The 22202-nt window shown below is 41.0% G+C and overlaps 1 protein-coding gene across 1 annotated transcript in view; it reads right to left on the bottom strand.

The window, feature by feature from the left end:
• The window catches only part of TM7SF3 (transmembrane 7 superfamily member 3), a 37994-nt gene extending 21053 nt beyond the window's left edge, over nucleotides 1-16941 (bottom strand). The window contains exons 1-3 of the mRNA XM_082665775.1: nucleotides 16671-16941; nucleotides 6927-7081; nucleotides 3117-3267 (exon numbers count right to left, since the gene is read on the bottom strand). Coding sequence (XP_082521901.1) covers nucleotides 3117-3267; nucleotides 6927-7081; nucleotides 16671-16761 — 397 coding nt within the window. The 5' untranslated portion in view covers nucleotides 16762-16941. The remainder of the gene's footprint in view (nucleotides 1-3116; nucleotides 3268-6926; nucleotides 7082-16670) is intronic.
• Nucleotides 16942-22202: the final 5261 nt, after the last annotated feature.

The following is a 22202-nucleotide window of genomic DNA, read 5'->3' on the forward strand; positions in this document are numbered from 1 at the left end:
GAGGTTATGGGCTGTGGAACAGGGATTAGAAGACCTTTTCTGTAAAGGGTCAGATAGTAAATATTTTAGAGGCTTTTCAGACTCGATGGTCTCTGTGGCAACTACTCAACCCTGCTCTTGTGGCAGGAAAGCAGCCATAGATGATACGGAAGCGAATGGGCTGTGTTCTTTTGTTTTTTTTTTTAAGTATAGGATTTTTAGTTGCTTTTCTTTCTTTTTTTTTAATATTTATTTATTTATTTGGCTGTGCCAGGTCTTAGTTGCAGCACACGGTATATTAGTTGCAGCGTGCAGGATCTAGTTCCCTGACCAGGGATAGAACCTGGGCCCCCTGCATTGGGAGCGCAGAGTCTTAACCACTGGACCACCAGGGAAGTCCCTGGGCTATGTTCTAATAAGACTTTATGTACAAAACAGGCAACGAGCTGGATTTGTCTTGCACTCTGGAGTTTGCCAATCTCTGCACTAGAGTTAAAAAGGTCAGAAGAGGCAGAGATTCTTAAGCTGGCGTCCAAGAGTGGGTTTCAGGGGCTCCATGAACACCTTGAAATTGTATGCCAAAGGTTGAATGTGTGCCTTTCCTACATAGAGAAGTTTTTATTAGATTTTAGTATATACAGAAGAAGGGTGTCCACTTTTCACATGACTCTTTCAACAGGGAGGAAGATGGTGTCATCCTCATTGCTGGAAGTCTTTGTGTATATATAAAAGAGTAAAAATTTAAAAATCTCAAGAACCCCAAGACCACATATTAGAATAGCATATGTATAATTAAACAGAAAATAAATTTGGGGTATTTAAGTTACATTAATAATGTGGTTAAGGGCTTCCCTGGTGGCGCAGTGGTTGAGAGTCTGCCTGCCGATGCAGGGTACGCAGGATCGTGTCCTGGTCCGGGAGGATCCCACATGCCGTGCAGCGGCTGGGCCAGTGAGCCATGGCCACTGAGCCTGTGCGTCCGGAGCCTGTGCTCCGCAACGGGAGAGGCCACAACAGTGAGAGGCCCACGTACCGCAAAAAATAATAATAATAATAATAATAATGTGGTTAAAACAGCTCTTCTTTTCTTATTAGAAATCCTATTCATAACCTTTAAGCAAGACAACACTTAAAGAAGTCACTTGACATTAGTTCAATTCCATGTAAAGAACTGTATACAGCAGACTCAAGTGGAGAAGCTAAGAACAAGGTAAACCAATTTAAAGGTTTTTAAGATCTCAACTTCATACACTCATGCAATCATTCCCAGAGCTGGTTCTTAGTTTCCATAAACTGCTGGAACTCTGCAGATTTGGAATGGAGATACCCAGTGTGCACTGTTTCAATATTCTGTGGAATCTTTCTCAGAATTCTATGCTCTTCTTTCACACTCTCCTTTCCCTGCATTTACAAATATTTACCACACCTGAGAAAAGCATGTGCATTGTAACTGACACTCCACTGTTCATAAATTTTCTTGTGCACTGACCCTGAGGGAAGCTTGAAATCTATCATTTTTCAATCAGGTAATTACCCTTTTGCTACAGAACACTGTCTTTCTTCAACTCCAATCACTTTTTGGCTTCTACCTCCTTTACTAGTTATTGCAACCTCTCCTTCCCTTTACTACCAAACTTTAAAAGAACGTAAATTTCCTCACCTCACCTTCACTCCTCAATCACTATAATCTAGTTTTCACCCTCACTGTGCCACTAAAATGACTCTCATTAAAGGCCACCACTGACTCTGGGTTGTGCTATCATATGGACACTTTCAGTCACTCTCTTGATCTCTCTGCAAAGTACTATTTACCACTCCTTACTTAACGCAGGATGTCCAGGCTCTCCTCTTACCTTCCTGTCTACTCCTTAGTCTTACAACTATTCTTCAGCAGTTAGCATCCCCCAGAAACAGTCTGGCACGTGGTAGGCACTAGGAAGTTATCTGCTATTATTTTTCCCCCCTAAATCTCTAAGTTCATGCCTGGACAATCTCACTCACTTCCATGGCTTTTACTAACAACTATTCAGTTGGATATCTAACCTCACACCTCCACTCCTGGCCCTTATTTTAAACTGCCTACTATACATTTCCATCCAGATGTCCTATAAGGGTCTCAGATTCAATGTGTCCCAAACTGAAGTCACCATCTACCTCATCCCAACCCCCTGAAACATCCAGCACCACAAAAATCCTATCTCCATGCCTATTTTGCATCACCACCTCCCAGCTGCCCAAATGGGAAGCCCATGCTCCCCACTTTTACAATCCATAACCACTGGTCGTTGTGTCTTGTCAATTCTACCTTCTGAATATCTCAACCCAGCTCCTCCTCTCCAGCCCCCTCTAGGGGCCTTTGTTCGCATCTTCGTTTCTCACTATGAGTCCTGAAAGCTGTGCTGTCTTGACTCTGCTATGCCCTCTCCAACCCACTCCTCACACTGCTTCTAGAGTTAACTTTCTAAGAGATGAAATGTATCAGATCATTCCTCTGCTTAAAAACTCGCGATGGGGCTTCCCTGGTGGCGCAGTGGTTGAGAGTCCACCTGCCGATGCAGGGGACACGGGTTCGTGCCCCGGTCCGGGAAGATTCCACATGCTGCAGAGCGGCTGGGCCCGTGGGCCATGGCCTGCGCGTCCGGAGCCTGTGCTCCGCGACAAGAGAGGCCACAACAACAGTGAGAGGCCCGCGTACCGCAAAAAAAAACAAACAAAAAAAAAACTCACTATGTTCCTCAGCATAGAGGGCAAACCTCACATTGTACACCAGGCCCTTCACACCCTGGCTCCAGCCACACCCACTGTTCACCATCCTCCAAACACCCCATTCTTCTTCCACGTCTTCCTCGGCCTCCGATAACCAACTAATGTGTGAAGGACCATGCCTTGTCTTTCTGTTACAGCTTCTCCAAGGGCTCCTTAAATGTTTTCCAAATGAATAAATGTGTTCTCCTATTCCCCACCTGGGCTTTCAGTCATCATGCTAATTCTCTGACTCCCCTGCTGTTAATACCTTTCTGACTCAAGGTATTGTACTTATAATAAACACTTTTAATAGGATTATAGTTTTCCCTAAATTTTCACACACAAGTCCCGCATTCTGGAGAGTAACGGGGAGTCGACAATAGAAAGGTTACCGCTTTCCGAGTAGGAGAGTGGAATGGCCACATTTTGGACAGGCTCAGGGTCTGAAGTCTCCAAGTGCCAAGTGCATATACTCTGCTCTGGTCTAAGAATGAAAACCAGTCCTTTGTCAGTGCCTGTTCCCGAGGCATTGGGAAGGAGAGTCTGCAATAAGGAAAGAAGAGTCATCGTGAATCGGGAGTCGAGCAGAGTGCTTACATTTTGGAGTGGATCTAGTGTGCATGCCCTATCCCAAAGCTTATCAAATCAAAAAGGAATAAACACAGATCTTCCTTAGATGATTAAAGAATTCTTTTCACCTCTATGTGCACGTGACCACACACACATGTGAAGGAACTCTTTAAAATATACGTCTTTGATCAGGAATAGCAGATACACAGAAAAATCCCCAAGCTTTTCAATCCTCTCAGTTAGGATCTACTATGTCAAGTACTAAGACCACTGGGTTAAGGACTACTGTGTGAATGACAAAACTAAAACAATTTAGTAATGAGTCTGATGTCCTTTATTCAAGGGAGAACAACCCATGGATTCGGGGAGGACAGTGCCTTACTAGCTGTGGAGTCCTGTTCCCAAGGGATGTGGGGCATGAACTAGTTTTTTAGAGCATTAGAAGGGCATGCTTGGCTAGGTCAGGATTTCCATAAAAGTCGAGAGGGTCCTGTTTTCTAGGCTAAGCTGAGCTGGAAGACTGTGGTCAGTGTAAGTTAGGTTTCCTTGACAGGGGTTCCCTGTAAGTGCAGGCTGACTTAGGTTTAGATTTGTGACATAGACCAAGCCATTGGGGCAGTCTCCATTTGTGGTCCCGATATACAAATTAACTTGACCACTACCAAGGCAAAAATATAAGCTCTGCCCCCAAAGAGTTCAGTTCTTGGAAAGCTTTTTTAAAAAACTGAGTTGTAATTAACATATTATAAATTACACATAAAGTATACTAACGGTAGGTTTTGGTAAATGTAGGCACCTTTGACACCATCACCACAACCAAGACAGTGAACACACAGATCACCTTCTTTGTGCCCTGTTCTAACCCCTCCTCACACCCCAGCCACTCTCCCATCCCCTGCCCCCATCTGCTGGGAAAGCTTTTTGAATAACAAAGTACTAAGTTAAGAGGTAGTAGATTCAGAGTGTTTTCTTAAAGCTAAGGAAATAGAAAGAAAAAAGTGCCAGATGGGTTTCAATTTGACAAGCGTAAAAGAGAATGACCCAAATACTAAGTGAGGAACTACAGGGTCAGCAGTTTCAAAGAACTAACTGCTGGGCTTCCCTGGTGGTGCAGTGGTTGAGAGTCCGCCTGCCGATGCAGGGGACACGGGTTCGTGCCCCGGTCCGGGAGGATCCCACATGCTGCGGAGCGGCTGGGCCCGTGAGCCATGGCCGCTGAGCCTGCACGTCCGGAGCCTGTGCTCTGCAACAGGAGAGGCCACGACAGTGAGAGGCCCGCGTACCGCAAAAAAAAAAAAAAACAAAACTAACTGCCAAGATGACCCAGAAACTCCAAAGTGCCACACTTCATCAGGAAGTTACAACAGAAAGTTCTCTTCACAGACTCACTTCTAGAGCTATGTGCAGTTCTGGTTATCATCTTCTCAGCAGCATAAATACAGTGAGAACTAAAGGCAGTCCAAGAAAGGAACACGATTATAATTAAGGATAACTAAGATCCTTTCTGCATGAAAACCGAGGCCCAAGATGCTGTTCATCCAGGCCATTTTTGTCACGTTAGTAATGCTGGCCTCCCTTTATCTAACCTCAGTTTCCTCAAATGTAAAAATAGGCATTAGAACTACTTGGTTGAACTGTTACGAGAATTAAATTAACTACGTGGAAAACCAAATGCAAGGGTTCCTAACTAGGAGCCCCAGAGGCCCAGTGAGTTTCCAGAGGTCCCCATGAAATTATACAGATGTAGTCATACATTTTGCCAGGTAGAGAGTCCTGAGATTTCAGTAAATTCCAAGTCTATGGCCCCAGGAGCTTAAGGATCACTGGCCTAGCACACAGTGGGCATGCAATAAATATAAATGCCTTTTTTCTCCATCCTTTCTCTTCCCTCAAATGTTGTCTTTGCTATGATATTATTAAGAAGGAAATTATCTCTGTGCCATTTTACTATGTATCCTATGTAAGGGCCTGAATAGAAAGTTTCCATTTGAATTTAGTGCCAGAAAAAAACTTCGCTTCCCCTCAAGAACTGGCATGTTTCTTCCTTCTAAGAAAGTTATGAAATTTAACATGCTTTGATCTCTGCTCTGGCTGCAAAGAACTCAGGCAAAATCAATATATGGGTCATAAAAACAAAACAAAACATATATATATATATATATATATATATATACATACATGGGTCATAGACACTGTTATCTCTTCAATTAACATAACTTACTCCTTCCTCTTTTCCTTGATCAAACCCTTCCATTTCTAGTCTATTAGATCACCACACACAACTTCAAAACCTTCGTGGCAGAGACAGGAAAGCAGGAACAAAAAATACCAAATACTTAGTTTGAAAGATACTGTGACCAATGCCCATAAGATATATAGGAATTGGACTAAGACAGCTCTGTTTAGCAAATACCACAATATTAGAAGGTAGGCTTAGGACACATAAAAACGCAGCACAACTTTATACAGAGTGAAATTCATTTATTTGTCTAGGGGGTCATATAGACTAAATATAAATAGATTTGTAGAAGGTTAACATAAATGGCAGAGCCTTAATAGCTTAAGCTGACCCAGGACATTTGAAAAACTTCCCAGAGCTGAGGTTGAGGTTCAGGGGTGTAGTGATGATCTCTGTAACAGGGTCCTAAATGCTGCTGGAAGCAAAGCACTGCACTGGTTAAAACTGAGTGTTAGGATTCTTTTGTTTCCATGAGACTCCAAAGAATAACGCTGAGCCTACAGGAGTCTTAATAAACTTCAACACTAAATGGCTGAATGACAAAGCAAACCCATTAAAATGTACTCTCAGGTAAAAATCACTGAGGACACACTAGGGTAAGAAAAAGAAAAGGTGGGAAGCATGAGGAAAGCTTAACTGCAGACAGGAGACACTTGGTACAAGCCACCCTCCCCCAAACTCAGGAGCATCACTCCTCTTTAGGTCAGAGGTCACCACTCAGGAAAGGCCTGTGATACTCACCTCTTAGCCAGTCTAAACCACTAATTTGACAGGACCCAATCTTGATTATTTTTTTAAAAAATTTAAGACATACACTTCTCCACAAATTTATCACCCTTTGTTAAGATGGTATGGGGGCCCCAAATTCTAACCACCTCTTTGAATTACTCATTACTGCGTTCCCCCACGTATACGCACATTGTACGTGTAAATAAGCTCTTTTTTTTCCCCTCCTGTTAAAAAAAGAAAAAAAATTTAAGACATAAAGTGGCATCAAATTCTAATGCTCAGGACTTCCCTGGTAGCTCAGTGGTTAAGAATCCGCCTGCCAATGCAGGGGACAAGGGTTCGATCCCTGGTTCAGGAAGATCCCACATGCCACGGAGCAACTAAGCCCGTGCACCACAACTATTGAGCCTGTGCTCTAGAGCCTGTGCGCCACAATTACTGACCCACACGCCGCAGCTACTGAAGCCCGTGCGCCTAGAGCCCGTGCTCCACAATAAGAGAAGCCACTGCAATGAGAAGCCCGCGCGCAGCAACGAAGACCCAATGCAGCCCAAAAAAACCCAACAATGTGTCTTTAAAAAAAAACAAAACTCTACCGCTCATGCTAAATACAAGACCCCAAAATGTGGAAATGACTTTTATGGAAGTAGCTCTTTGTACTTACCTCAGAAAAAGAAACTGTTGTATTCTGATACTGTGAATGTATTTGGAAAATAAGAAAAGTGACATTGCTGGAAATATGACGCAAAATAGCTTCCTCTGGAGAGGGCTTCTTGAGCTCCAAGTATCTAAATCTCCCCACAGAAAATTCAAGAAGACCTACAAGGAGAGAAACGTTTCATTGTAACACTTACATCTCTCACAGTGATTTGTACAAACTGCATACTTAAACACAAATGCATGGCTAATTTAATCCTCAGAAAAACCCGTTGAGATAAATATTATTATTACTGCTCCTATTTCACTGATGAGAACCATGACGCTCAAAGGGGTGAAGCTGCCCGCCCAGAGTGCCTCAGCTACAAAGGGTGGAACTGAGAACCTAAGGGGAAGAAAGGTATTTCAAAAGATGTGAAAAATAGGTCGTTCAAAGCGCCTGGCTCCCAGAGCCCAGGAAAATCCCCCTTCTGGTAGCAGCAATAACAACTCTATTCAGAACAGAGTCCCTGAATTTAAGGATTAACCACCCTGATGAGTTACTAACAATCGTAAATGCACTGGTACTAAAGATTATTACAACCCAGTGAATTCTGAAGTCAGCCCGGCTAGAGAGACACATCTGGCTTCAATTTTACCCCACCATTTACTAGCTGTGTGATCTCAGGCAAGTTACTTAATTCCCTTACACCTCAATTTCTTCATCTGTCAAATGGGACTGAAGTACTCAGCTTGCAAAGGAAGGTGTCATCATCACAGGCAAAAATGTCTATTGAGTGTCCCCACCAGGAACTTCATGAATCATAGGGCTTCTGGAAGAAGGAGCTTTTCGTTTGTTTAAGGATCAAGTTCAGAGTCCACATAAAAGATAGGCTCTAACAAGTTCTCCAACACCTCACCTAGGCTTTCCCATTTGTCCACTTGCCTCCACTGTCTGCTTGTGTTTCACTCACTCACTGTATCTTATCTCCCAGCTGCTCACCAGTTCTTTCCTTTTCCAACCTAATTCTCAAGGGATCCACTAAATAGGCTGCTTTGACTTCTGTGTGGTTCTGGGTTCCCATCTCACCCCCTGCCCTAGAGTCAGTATGTCTTTGCATAAACAGCAGAGGAGCCTGCAAGCATTACATAAGCAGTCTTGGGGGCTGGAACCTCAAAATAGAAAAAAAGATTTCAATTTCATAGAGATGAAAAGTAGGTGATGAGGTAAAGATTATATTCACCAGAGTCCCACAGTGGAAGGATCATGTTTTATTTTAGAAGGAAATTTGAGTCAGTGGGAGCTAAAAGAAAACACCCCAGACACTTACTCATTCTTATGTACCGTTTCCTAAGAAGGCTAATTTTTTCAGCACTTTTTGTTGTTCTTATAGTTAACACAAGTACTCTGTTTGGATGATTAAAAAAAAGACTATCAAGAAAGGCTAACCAAGAAAGCCAAACAGAACATACAAACATTGCAAGAACTAGAATAAAGGTTACTCTCTATAAAATTTCCCCAAACTCCATGATGTTATTATATTATCTTCATAACTTTTTAATTGATTATAGAAAATAGGTTATTTGTGGTTCTAATTTAATTTCTAAAAATCCTGAGAAAATTTTAATAGTTGTAACAATGACAAATGAAGGTGGTGTATTTTCTATTTATGTAACTGGAAAGACATTTCACCTTGTATGTGGAACAAAACTCCAGCCTGAATAGTGGTAAAAATATTAGGAAGTGGCTAACAGAATCTACGGAAGTCTGGAAAACGTGGGGAGCTTTCTGGGTTTCTTTTTGTTTTTAAAGGGGAACAAGGAACATTTTAATATTCCAGGTTTTCCCAGCATCAGGATTACTTTATTAGGAAACTAAATTATACATAAAATTAAGTGGAACTCGGTAAATGGCCCTAAAAACTTTTCATGTATTGCAGTTTAACTTTGGTCCCATCCATTCTCCACCTTCCAACTCTTAAAACTATCCACAAATTCCAGTCTAAGAGCAGTCTCAGTTTGTTTTCCTAGGAATTAATTGGATTTCCATCCTTTAACTGTCCAAAGCACTCAGCTCACTTACCGGCCTGCCTTTTCGAGTTACATTTTCAGTTTTTCTGTTTTTTTCAGTCCCTCCCCATCTCATTTTCTCTATTTGACAAATACTTATTTTAGTACTTATGGACTAGTCGCTCTGCCTATTGAATACTGTGACCAGAAATGACATAAGTAAATTCATAAAGGTTATAATCACTTAACTCTTAAATTTGCCCTTAAGCCTATCTTAGAAATTTTTGATGATCTTTATATCTGTCTCTCATTACATGGGCCTTGAATCAAAATACTACCCAGAACATTTATAAGCCCTGGAAGAGACTGAAGCTATCAGTTAGTGAAGTGTTGGTTTTCTTAACGTTTCCTTAATCTATCACATAAGGGTGAAGATAAATCACAAATCAGAAATACTTGGAGAACCAAAACTTTCAGTGATTTAAAAGACAGTAAGGAAATACAGGACCACAGAAATTAAAATATACTACTAAACAACTGGTAACTTAACAAAATAAGTAGGGGTAATAAAAGTTTGTATTCCTGGGAATGTATGTTAAGTGCCTTTTCTTTCTTTTTTTAAAAATTTATTTTTATTTTATTTATTGTTCGCTGCATTGGGTCTTCGTTGCTGTGCGCTGGTTTCTCTCGTTGCGGAGAGCGAGGGTTACTCTTCGTTATGGTGCACGGGCTTCTCATTGCAGTGGCTTCTCTTGTTGCAGAGCACGGGTTCTAGGCGCGTGGGCTTCAGTAGCTGTGGCACGCGGGCTCAGTAGTTGTGGCTCACGGGCTCTAGAGTGCAGGCTCAGTAGTTGTGGCACACGGGCTTAGTTGCTCCACGGCATGTGGGATCTTCCCGGACCAGGGCTCAAACCCGTGTCCCCTGCATTGGCAGGCGGATTCTTAACCACTGCGCCACCAGGGAAGCCCTAAGTGCCTTTTCTTTACACATTTCATTGTTTATCAGATTTCTATAGCGATAATGAGGCTTTCTTACCAGAAAGGAAATGCACAATTTGGAAAAAACCTCCTTCCTGATGGCACTCAAAACACAGGTTCTACCTCAACTCTTCATGTGAAATTTATAAAACAGGGACACAATCTAGACAAAATGGTGACACTGTCAACACTCAACAGGTGTCACCTGTTTTGTTTTTCCCTTAAAATGGTAATATTGTTCCAGATCATACATAAGCCATATTTTAAAAGGCAAGAACTGTAGAGAAAGTTAATTCCTCCAGCAAGTACACTGTACAGAAATAATCACTGTTAACAGTTTGTTATACATCTTTCAGGATTTAGGCAGATATCAGCATGAGTATCTCTATGTAGGTGGAAAAAGAAAGACACAAATATTTTTGGTATAGCCATTTCATAGATCTTAGATATCTTTCCACATCAACAGATAATTCTAGCTTTATCATTTTAAAAGCTATAAAATATTCCATTCTAGGTAAACATGATTATTCAACCAATCCCTTACTAATGAACATATAGGCTGTTACCATCCCAGCATGAATAAGAAATAAGAAATAAAATAGTTCTATTTTGTGAAAGAATACTCTAGAAAAAACATATACATATGTGTGTGTGTGTGTACATATATATGCCAAGCAATAAACCTATTTGAGAAGGTTTTTGCTGTGACAGTGTAGCAGATCACCTTTGATTTTAAATAATTAAAATAACTAAGAAGTCTTGTTCTCATTAAGAAAATCAGAAATGAAAACAAACAGCTTCTGTGAGAATATAAAATGATCAGGACCAAAACAGTAAGTGACAGTCTCTGCTTCCGACTTCTTCGAGAAGAACACCTGCCATTTCAGAAACAGATTTCCGAAAGCTTCCGAAAGGAAGGTGATGCCTACTAACCCTCTTTCCCCAGTCAAATGCCTGTGACAAGAACCAGAAAAAAGCCAGACAACAAAGGGGAGAGACACTGTATACATTATTTAAAAAAAAACTGGTCACTTGACAAAGTAAGTAGGGCTATTAAAAACAGGTACCTATGGGGTGTATTTTAAATAATGTTTTCTTTTCTTTACACATTTCCTATTTTTCATATTTTCTGTGGTGCTCATGAGGTGTCCTTCTTAGAAAGGAATTCTAATACAGTGGTCATCCACCTTGGTTGTACGTTACAATTATCTGAAGGTGCTTTTTAAAAGATATTGTTGCCTGGGCCCCTCTCCAACCAGTTAAATCAAAATTCCTGGGGTTAGGGTTCAAGTATCAATTACAAAACAAATATTCATTAAAATAACATTCAGGGACTTACCTGGTGGTCCAGTGGGTAAGACTCCGTGCTCCTACTGCAGGAGGCCCCCAGGTTCTATCCCTGGTCAGGGAACTAGATCCCACATGCATGCCGCAACTAAAAGTTTGCATGCCGCAATTAAAAAAAAAAAAAAAAATCCTGCATGCTGCAACTAAGACCAGTCGCAGCCTAAATAAATTAATTAATTAAATTTTTAAAAAAATGCCTACAAAGAAGTGCACAAAGTTTACACTGCCAGATCAAGAAACAGCATTCTAACCTCTTAGAGGTCTCCTGGTGGCCTCTTCCAATCACTACCTCTTCCCCCCTCCCCAGAGGTAACCATGATCCTAACTTTTAACACCACAGATGGGCTTTTTTCTTTGAGATTTAATTAAATGGAATCATACAGCATGAATTCTTTTGTGTTTAGCTTTTTAAAAATCAACACTTTGTGAGATTCATCCCAGCTGCTATCGTAACTGCTATTCATTCACTTTCATTGTTGTATGCTTCATGAAATAAATATACCACAATTTATTTATCTATGCTACTGTTAACAAACATTTGGACTATTTCTAGTTTGGAGTAATTATAAATAACTCCATTCAGACAATTTTTTGTATGTGTCTTTTGGTGCACATGTACACATTTCTATTGGGTAGAACCTATGAGTAGAATTATCAGGTAACAGGGTATACTTATGTTCAATTTTAGTAGATACTCCTGAACAGTTATCCAACATGGTTTTGCCAACTTAGACCTCTATCAGCTTGTGAGGAAGTATTCCAGTTACACTATACTCTCACCAACACTTGGTAAGAACATTTTGTTTTACCTATTGGTTATTTAAATATCCTCTTTGTGAAAGGGTCTGTTAAGCCTTTTGCCTTTAAAAACTGGATTATCTGTCCTTATTGAATTTTAGGAACTCTTTAGTCATCACTGATACGAGTATTCTGTCAGATATGTGTTACAAATATCTTCTCCCACTCTTATAGCTTGTCTTTTCACTCCTGTTACCTTTAGATTAACAGAAGTTTTAATTTTAATGCAGTCCAATTTCTCAAGTTTTTCCTTTATGATTTTAAAGAATTCTTTGCCAACATATTCCAAGATCAGGAAGATACATTCCCCATGTTAACTTCTAGAACTTTGTTCTACCTTTCACATTTAAGTCTAAAATCAACATGAAACTGATTTTTATGTATGGTGTGAGGCGGGATGGTCAAGGTTCATTTTCCCATATGAATATCCTGTTGGCATAGCAACCTTTCTTGAAAGTAGTTTCCCTACTGCTCAGCAATTCCACCTTTCACGTAAGTCAAGTGACATATGTGAGGGTTTATTTCTGGACTCTTAACTGTGTACCATTGGTTTATTTGCCTATCCTAACACCAATATTACACTGTCTTAATTTCTGCCCCAAATTGTACTTCCTCTTCAAGACTGTCTTGAGTATTTTTGGCCCTTTTTCATTTCCATATAAATTTTAGAAAGCAGCTTGTCAATTTCCACAAAAAAACCCTACTGGGATTTGATTGACATGGCACTGAATGTATTAATTTAGGGAAAAATGATACCTTTATAACACAGAATTTTTCTAATCTACGAATTTGAGATATCCCTCTATTTATTTATTTTCTTAATTCATCTCAAGAATGTTGTATAGTCTTCTCTATAGAGATTGTAACATATCCCTTTATAATTATCCCTAAATATTTAATATTTCTTGATGGTATTATAAATTTACTTTTTATTTTCTATTTCAATTTCTAGCTGTCTCTTCACCAACATGCCTTTTTTTCAAGGCTCCAGGTGATTCTAATGTCCAGCCAGGCGTGAGAACTTCTAACACAACGTTTGATGAATTAGGGAAGGAAAGCTATATTTTTTCCTATTCTTTGTTATCTTTATCTAACTTTTGTGTGAAAATCCTCTGGCAATCCAAGAGCCATTTCAAAATTTTTATAGAATACTGTATATTAAACAAACCAGTTATGGTTTGAGTCCTGACTTGCAGGGCCCTGTCATATTTGATGTTCCGGAGCCTCACACGGTGCCAGGTACCTGGTTGGCACACAGTAAATGTTTGGTAAATGATAGTTGAATTTTGTGACCTCAGACAAGTAATTATTTCCTATGGGCCTCAGTTCCCTCATGGTAAAATGCAGTTAACTGTGCTGCATACATCACGTGGCTGCTGAAAGTATCAAATGGGAAAAAATTTGTAAACTGTCCGATACTGCACAATAAAATATCATTATTAGTTTCTATTAGCTTTCCAATGTTTCAGAGGCTCATGTCCTTATCAAAAAAAAAAAAAAATGCAGGCAGTCAGTATGGTCCTCCTACAAATAAACTAGTGGAAAGAAGAGGTCTAACAGATATAAAACGCCCAGCACATCCATCATGAACAGCGAGTTGAGAAAGTGACTTCCACAGAGCGACAAGGAAATATACTGAAAGTCAAGACAACTTTAACAGTCTAGCCTGGCAGAAACTGCATTTCATTTCTACTCATAAAAACAGACATGGCAAAGGGAGACACAAATACAAAAATATATCCTGAAGAGGCTAACAGGAACTTAGCTGCGCTTCTAAGTCATCTGGAAAAGGATGCATCAGAAACATTTTTTGAGGGATAATTAGATCTTATGACTTGAGGAGTGGACAGGAATGACAGCACATCAAGGATATTACAGGGCAGGGCTTCCCTGGTGGCGCAGTGGTTAAGAATCCGCCTGCCAATGCAGGGGACACGGGTTCGAGCCCTGGTCCGGGAAGATCCCACATGCCACGGAGCAAGTAAGCCCCTGTGCCACAACTACTGAGCTTGCGCTCTAGAGCCCGCGAGCCACAACTACTGAGCCCACGTGCCACAACTACTGAGCCCACGTGCCACAACTACTGAAGCCTGCACACCTAGAGTCCGTGCTCCGCAACAAGAGAAGACACCACAATGAGAAGCCCACGCACCGCAAGGAAGAGTAGCCCCCGTTCACGGCAACTAGAGAAAGCCTGCGTGCAGCAATGAAGACCCAATGCAGCCAAAAATAAATAAATTTAACAAAAAAAAAAGAAGGCTATTACAGGGCAAATGGCTAACACAAGACTGAGCACTTAAGCTGTAGCTCTCCTCTAAAAAGCAGTAGCTCTGCTTTTTCTGGCAAAAATGTTTCTTGCCATCTAAAGTACAGCAGGGGACCCTTTTCTATTTTTCATACCCTTCCTCCATTCCTACCCAGAGTCACTCTTTCCTTCCAATAATTCCATTCTAAAAAGAGCTGCCCAATTCCAATATGTTCCTTTTCTTTCTCAATCAGATCCTAAACTTGCAACCTTAAAATTTTCCACCTCTTCCTTTTTACTATTTACTGAAATGTACCTCCACTGTTTCTGCTTTAACTCAACAGAAAAATTCTAGGACAGATTTGTCAACGCTTAGTCTTCATAATTCTTTCAGATGGAATATTAAAAACAAAAACCATTCAGCTACTTGAGTTGGCCAGCATTCAACTGCCCCTCCCAATTTCTCATTGATACTTTCTTATGAATTTTCATTAGCCCTAAAAGGTGAAAGGAAACACAAAAATGCACACACTTTTGAGAGAAAGAGAACACCTGCAACCAACTACACAAGTGGGCTGCTACCTTCCTTAAGCATTATGGATAGCACAAACTGGAGAAGGTTCAAATAGCACTCTGCTCAACTCCAATCACTAGGTAGGTTCCTGTGAGTTACCAGATATGAACCTGAATCAATAATGAAAGGTGTTCAGGGTAGCAGGGAACCGGGACTCCAAGAGAAGGGAAAACTGTTTAGATGTATGGTTCATCTCCTGCTGGTCACAGAAAGCACCATCCTCAGACATTCTAGAACTCGATCTGCCACCTTCAAAGATTCACTTAGCTTCTAAGCCACTACTCCAGGTGTTTAGCTCTTCCTGCTAAAGATGGGTAAATCCTCCTAACTTACAGCAGCTACTCAATTTCGAGTTTGTGTACTCATCAGAATCCTCAAATAGAAATCCAGACATTTTCCAGGAGGATCATGCAAGTCTGGAACTAAGTCTTCCTTAATTTCCACTCTGACCTTTATCTGACAGATGTGGAGAATATCAGCTTTCATTTACCCTCAGCAGTCAAGTTCCCACCTGCTGTCCCTCTCCTGCACACAACAGCAATACTGATGCAAGGCCAGAAGAATAATGTGGTTGAGGAAATAACAGTGCCGTAATCGCAGAAAAGAGGTGAGAAACAGTGTCCGAAAAACATTAATTTCTCAAATTCCTTCTCTCGTCTGATCATCTGCAAACTCAATCTCTCAGATTCTTCACCTTGGAAGAATGGAAATAGCCATATGAGGGAGGGAGAACTGACTCTACTTTGAGGAATGAGAATTCAGAGAAGAATTAAGTGTAAAGCACCACACTAAGTAAAACATTCTCACTGGAGGGCAGCTTTGTAGAAGTGGAAGACCGTGAAATTGACAGCAAGACACACGGGTTCATCTGCTGTCTGTGCCCCTCTTAGCTGTTTACTTGTGTAGTGAGCATCGTCTTGGGCCTCAGGTTCATCCTCCACCAGTGAGGACAATAATTATCTAACAGGGTTGTAAGGATTAAATAACACTGCCATGAAAGGCACCTGGCACATACTGCACGCAGTGAATGTTAGCGCCCTGTTATAAATAAGGCTATTTTTTCTGCAAAACTATAACCGCCCTTTTCAGCTTTGGCCTTAAATTCCAGGCAAAAATTCTAGGATTCAGTTTGCACAAGTGCTTTTCAAAGATAAGCATTCAGAAACAGAATCACATTATTCAGAAAATATTATGTTTCAGAACTACAACTAGTCTCTTAAGCTCAAAACAAAACCAAGAATGTTCTTGACCCCGTGGAAAAGCACATGATTATCAGCTTCATACAATTAACGCTTTTTACAGTTTATATTAACAAACCACCAACTATTGCTAAAATCCATTCACCAAGCACATGACCTATGGTCTAAAGTCCCATTCTGGGTTCACTTTTCCTCTGAAACTCCGTAGAGCATAACCAGTTTGAAAAGCACCTAGATTTTGGAGTACAAAAACCCGCTGCACCTTGGCTGCATCAAGCCTCGCAGTCCAGACGCTCAGACCAGCCACTTGGGAGCAAAGAGGTGTTTTAATGTGTTAAATAAAACCTACAAACATGGCTGCACCCTAAGGGAGAGAATAATGTGTCTGAACAAGAGAGTTTCCTATCTCTTCCCATTCCCCCAACCTAAATTAGGAGGTTGACAGTAAGGCCTCCTTAGCAATGGGACTTGCCTTCTGCAGGAAAGGACCTCGATCCATTCCTGCCGGTTCTGAACTCACCGCCTCCGCCGCTGCGCGGACAGACCCCGGGGTGGACTCTGACCTTGCAAGAAATGCAAGACCAAGTTTGGGTTGCAGCAGTCAGGCGCCCCCGACCTTACCCTCGCTGGAGTTCCCAACGGTCTCGGCTCCGGCGGCCGCCGCCAGTTCCGACGCCACCACAGCCAGGAGCAGCAGCCGAAGGAGCTCCATTGCTGCCCCAGCTGGGCGCCGCCACCTAGCCCGCGCTATCCCGGGGTGCCCGCATCCGGCGCCATCGCTCGCCAGGTGCACGCACAGCACACCTGCCACCCCCGCGGAGCCCGCGCGCCCCCTGCCCCGGCAGAGGGCTCCAGTTCCGGCAATCAGCCCCGCTGCGAGGCCCCAAGCCTCCTCCAGCCCCTCACGTCACGGCGACGGCGCCCCCCGGGGCGGGGGCGGGGACGGGAGCGGAGGGGCGTGCCCGGGCGGCGCTCGCCTCCTCCCGGCCGGCGGCGCTGCGGGCACAGTTCGCAGCGGGTTCTGGGTTGTAACCTGTACTTCTCACTTTGGTATCTTTCGCACTTACGAAAACTACCGTTCGAGTGAAAAATAACCCTTTCTGTTGCGGCCTAACGTCTCCAGGCTCCAGTTTCCCGCGTTTCCTTTGCAAACGGAAAAAAACAGGAATCTGGTGCTCAAAACGGTAAGAGTTGATCGTTTCTCCCTGTCGCAATTGCCTTAGCTCCTCAGGGATATGTTGGTATGAAAATACGGGGGCAGTGCTGTTTCTGTGGTGGTTATTGCGCTGGTGATGAGCGCCACAATTAAAAATGTTTCGTTTTCTCTAAGTGAAATTATCCTCGAAGACTCAAGACCTTCATCTGAACTTCCTCTCTCAAATTTTATACGTGAGGGCTGTTTAAAGGACCGTAGTCCATGTGACAGATGGCTCGTGAGACGATTGTGGAATTAGATTTATAGACTCAAATTTATTTGGGGAAGATTGCCCTGCTTTATTTTTCCTGCTCTTTAACTTTTTCAGTTATCTATTTTAATAAGCAACTATGTTGAAAATTCCATATGTGGTTAATCCACTACTAAACTAAAAACCTATAGCAATCACCGTAATATTAATAGGCACAACTCTTTTACTGTCCTTCCTCTGCCTGGTCCAAATGTTCACACCTGCGGTAGTACTATTTATTCCTATGGTGTTTATTCACTGTCCTACATACCCTCTTTCCAGTAACTCTCAATAGATGAAACCCCGGGACGATGATAGCAGCGATTATAAGGGTAGCATTTGGACCCGTGGATGTATTATTCAGTAAATTGTGTCTGATAACTGATTAGCTGCACTGTACTGGGGAGAGAGGATTACAACTCTATCTCACATTGTCACAATGAAATCCCAAAGTAATAAATAAAATCAAAATCTTAAAAGAGCTAGAAGAAATACACGTTTAAGGAAAAAAGTTGATCGCAGAATGATGGAACTGTCTTTTTTTTTTTCTTTTAAGAGTTTATTTGAGCAAAAATCTATTGGAATCTGGCAGTGCCAAACCAGAAGTGATCAGAATTATTCAGTGGAGGAACTTTCTAAGCAAAAAAGCAAAGGAGGAAACCATAAAGGAAAAGATTGGTAGAGTTGGCTACTTAAAAATTTTAATTTTATTAAAGTCAATAAACACCATAAACAATAAACCATATGAAAAGTCAAGTTGATGACCAAAAGTAAAAGTTAGCGAACGACATGAATAGGGAATTAAAAAAACAAAAAAATAGAAGAAAAGAAACACAAATGGCCAGTAAACACATGAAAAAATGTTCAAATTCACTAGTAACACACAAAATCAAATTAAGAAACTAAGCTGTAAATATTTTAAAAGAACAAGAACTTCGAGTGTGGATGAAAGAGCTGAGAAGACATTCTAAGATCTAACTAGTGAGAGTGTAATTTCATACAACTTTTTATGGCATGAGCTGTATCAGAAATCTTAAAAATACTCAGCTTTGGAGTGATAATTGCACTTTTGGATTTAAGTATGTAAATATGTATAAAAATTATATATATATATATATTAGTGCACAAAACTGTTCAAGATGTTATTTACAATAGCAAAAAAACTAAAACAACCTAAATGCCCAACAATAAGTTAATTAAATAACCTGTAACGTAGCCATATAAAAGAATACCTTGTAGCCCTTCAAAAATCATTTTTTAAAAGGCAACTGATTGATCAGGAAGTGTTTATGAAAAGGCAAGTTAAAAAGAAATATATATATATATATATATGTATGTATATAGTATAAGCTTTATTTTGTTTTCTTTTTAATATGCATTCATGTTTATATGCATAGAAAGGTTGAAAGAACATTATCAAAATGTTTAAAAGAGTTTATCTCCAGGTGATTGGATTAAGAATGATTTTCTCTGCACATTTCTGCTCTTTGTAAAATTTCTACATTGAATGTGTATGGCTTTTGAATAAGAAAATTAAAATTTTTTAAAGATATACTTCTAAAGGTTTTCTGGTAAAAGCATTCAGGATAACAGTCCATCTTCCTGAGTATGACACATAATGTTTTTCATGATGTAGCGCCTGTCCAGCTCTCCAGGTTCTTGCTGCAACTCAACTCCTCTATGCTGGCCATGCTGAATTAATTTCACTTCCCTGAGCTAACCCCATTCCCTCTCTTCCACACTTTAGCATTGCAGTTCCCTGTGCCTGCAGTGGACAGCTGATGACAGATGTGTCAGTAAGCAGCAGAGGGCCTCATTACCTTGGCTCCAAAATACTGTAACAGCTTGGGAAGAATATTGGCTGGGGTTCCTTGCTCATGTCAGAGTTCCACTGGCAACCTGTGAAGCAAATGGGCCCAGCAGCTTTGCAGATGAGTTTTTATTCCTAAGAATTGAAAGGAAACACAAAAACTGACAAGATTCCCAAATCCAAGATATAGATAACTAGAGCCTTAAGGACTGCTTCAAGTCTAGAAAAAGAAGGCAGGCAACCTATCCTAGATTTTTGACAAAGCCCAAGACACCGTGGATGGAGATGGGAATAGAGCTCCAGGGGAAAGGCAGGAAAGGTGCTCTGTGAAGCTTGCCCATGTATTCTATCTCATTCTAACCTCACCTTTGCTCTGTATTTTTTTTTTGGAATTTTAGAATTTTATTTATTTTTTTTATACAGCAGGTTCTTATTAGTTATCCATTTTATTGCTCTGTATTTTTTAACACTTGTTCTTCCTGTGGGTTACATTCTTTGGACTGTGTTCATTAAATTAAATTCAATAAATGTTTATTTAGTAACATATGGAAATCATTATGCTAGGAAATTCATTCATTTAGTCCATAAATATGCATTCAGAGTCTTCTAAGTGTCAGGCTATATGCTAGGTGCTAGGCATTGGAAATATGGAAACAATTAAAATATGTTTCCTGCCCACAAGTAGCTCATGGTGGTGAGTGAATTAGAGTCATGTATGGATAATTAAACCTCAATGTGTTAAATGGAATAACAAGTACAAGGAAAAATTCTGAAGATTGGGAGCAACTAACTTACTCCAGGGTTTCAGGAAAGGTTTTATCAAGAAAGAAATGTTTACACTGAGGTTTAAAGCTGAGTGGATGATCAACAGGGGAACAAAATCGAGGTAGGGATGGAAGTGTGGGCTTTTCATACAAGGAAGAGAGAATTAATGCATCTTATATGATGTGCATAGGAGTACGAAACAGCAGAGCATCTGTAGGGAATTGCAAAGAATCTAATGTAACAAATGCTTATTTACAGTATTTCAGAACAGTGCTTGGAACAGTTTAGATGTTTAATAAATTGTGACTGAGTAGGTAATAAAGGTAGTTAAGGGTCTAGAATGTCAAGTTAAAGAACTGTTAAAGACTTTTTTTCCTGAAAAAATAGGGCGTCACTACAGATTAAAAAAATCAAAATACTTACTACAAGATTGGCTATGAGTTGATAAAAAATCAAAGCTGGGTGGTGGGTACATGAGTGTTCACCATACTATTCTCTCTACTTTTGTGTATGTTTGAAACTTTTAATAATATAAAGTTTAAAAGGACATACCAAAATTGTGTTTCAAAGATAAGAGATACATAATACTGAGTTCCTCCTCTTAAAACAATATAATCCAGTAGGGGATTCAAGAAAAGCAAATTAAAAAGCATATGAAAAAAATGTTGGGGCTTCTTCCCTGGTGGCGCAGTGGTTGAGAGTCCGCCTGCTGATGCAGGGGACACGGGTTCGTGCCCCGGTCCGGGAAGATCCCACATGCCGCGGAGCAGCTGGGCCCCTGAGCCATGGCCGCTGAGCCTGCGCGTCCGGAGCCTGTGCTCCGCAACGGGAGAGGCCACAACAGTGAGAGGCCCGCGTACCGCAAAAAAAAAAAAAGTCAAAATCATGAGAGAGAAGGGGTCCATGTGGAATCTAGTAATTTACATTAAAAGTAAAAAGCAAAACTTTAAAAGATCGAGTGTGAATTAAATAACAGCAAAGAAATTGTTTTGATAAAGGTAAAGAATTGAGTGGTTATCAATTGGAGGCAATTTTGCCCCACACTTGCTAGGAGTCATCTGGGAATATCTGGAGATATTTTGTGTTGTCACGACTGGGTGGGGGGGCGTTGCTACTCTCATCTCGTGAGTAGAGGACAGGGATGCTGACACACATCCTACAATGCACAGGACAGCACCTCAGAACAGAGAATATAATCAGCCTCAAACGTCAATAGAGCCATTGTTGAGGCATCCTGAGCTACACATATAAGACTGTATTTTGCAGGTGGATTATTACCTGAAGTCCACAGCTTCAAGAGGTTCATAAACCCCTGAAAATGTATGCAAAATTTTGAGAGCCTGGTCTGGGAAAAGGTCCACAGTTTTCATCTGATTCTTTAGGGGTCCATGGCCAGAAGAGGCTTAAGAAGCGCAGGAAAAACAAAAGTTTTCAGGGGCTGTGGCTGAATAATCTGAAGTGATTATTTCACTCAGAAAACTATTGCACGAGGAGGCGGGAATCTGTTTCCTAGAGCCAGATTATGGTCACCCTTGAAACCCAAGCAGAAATGGCTGAACATCTACCTGAAGTCTCTGTGGAGCTACTGAAAACTGTAAGGAATGTAACGACAGGACAACAGGATGGAAGTTGGGTTGTAATAGGAGTTGCTTCAGAGTGGTTCTACCCCAAGTGCCCAAATTCTCTTCAGTCAGGCTACAAAACTTAGTATTCTCCCTTCATGGGTGCTGTCATTCATCCCTCTGTATCCAGCCAGGCACCAATCCGTGTGAATTTTTCCTTCAAAACTAGCCTTGTCTTCTCTTCTCAGGCTCAACACCCTAGTCTAGGCCCAACTCACCTCATTTTTGAATAACTGCAGACCCCTCCTCCTTGTGAGCCCCTGGCTTATTCATCTTTGCAAACCCAGCACCCACATAACTTTCTGGCAGGTGGCAGACATTCAGTAAGGAACACTCTCAGCTGGGGGTGAGAAGAGAGGGTCACAAGCTTACCCCATATTACAGTTAAAACAAATTAGAATTCTCTCAATAATCTCATTAAGGGGGGAGGTGCCTCACTTGTAGAGGTTCCCAATTAGGTCCCAGCAGTTATGTCGATTGTTTGGAGGTGGGGTCGTGTGGTGGTGAAGCA

This window comes from Grampus griseus (genome assembly GCF_964374135.1).
Source record: "Grampus griseus genome assembly, chromosome: 11".
Taxonomy (NCBI): domain Eukaryota; kingdom Metazoa; phylum Chordata; class Mammalia; order Artiodactyla; family Delphinidae; genus Grampus; species Grampus griseus.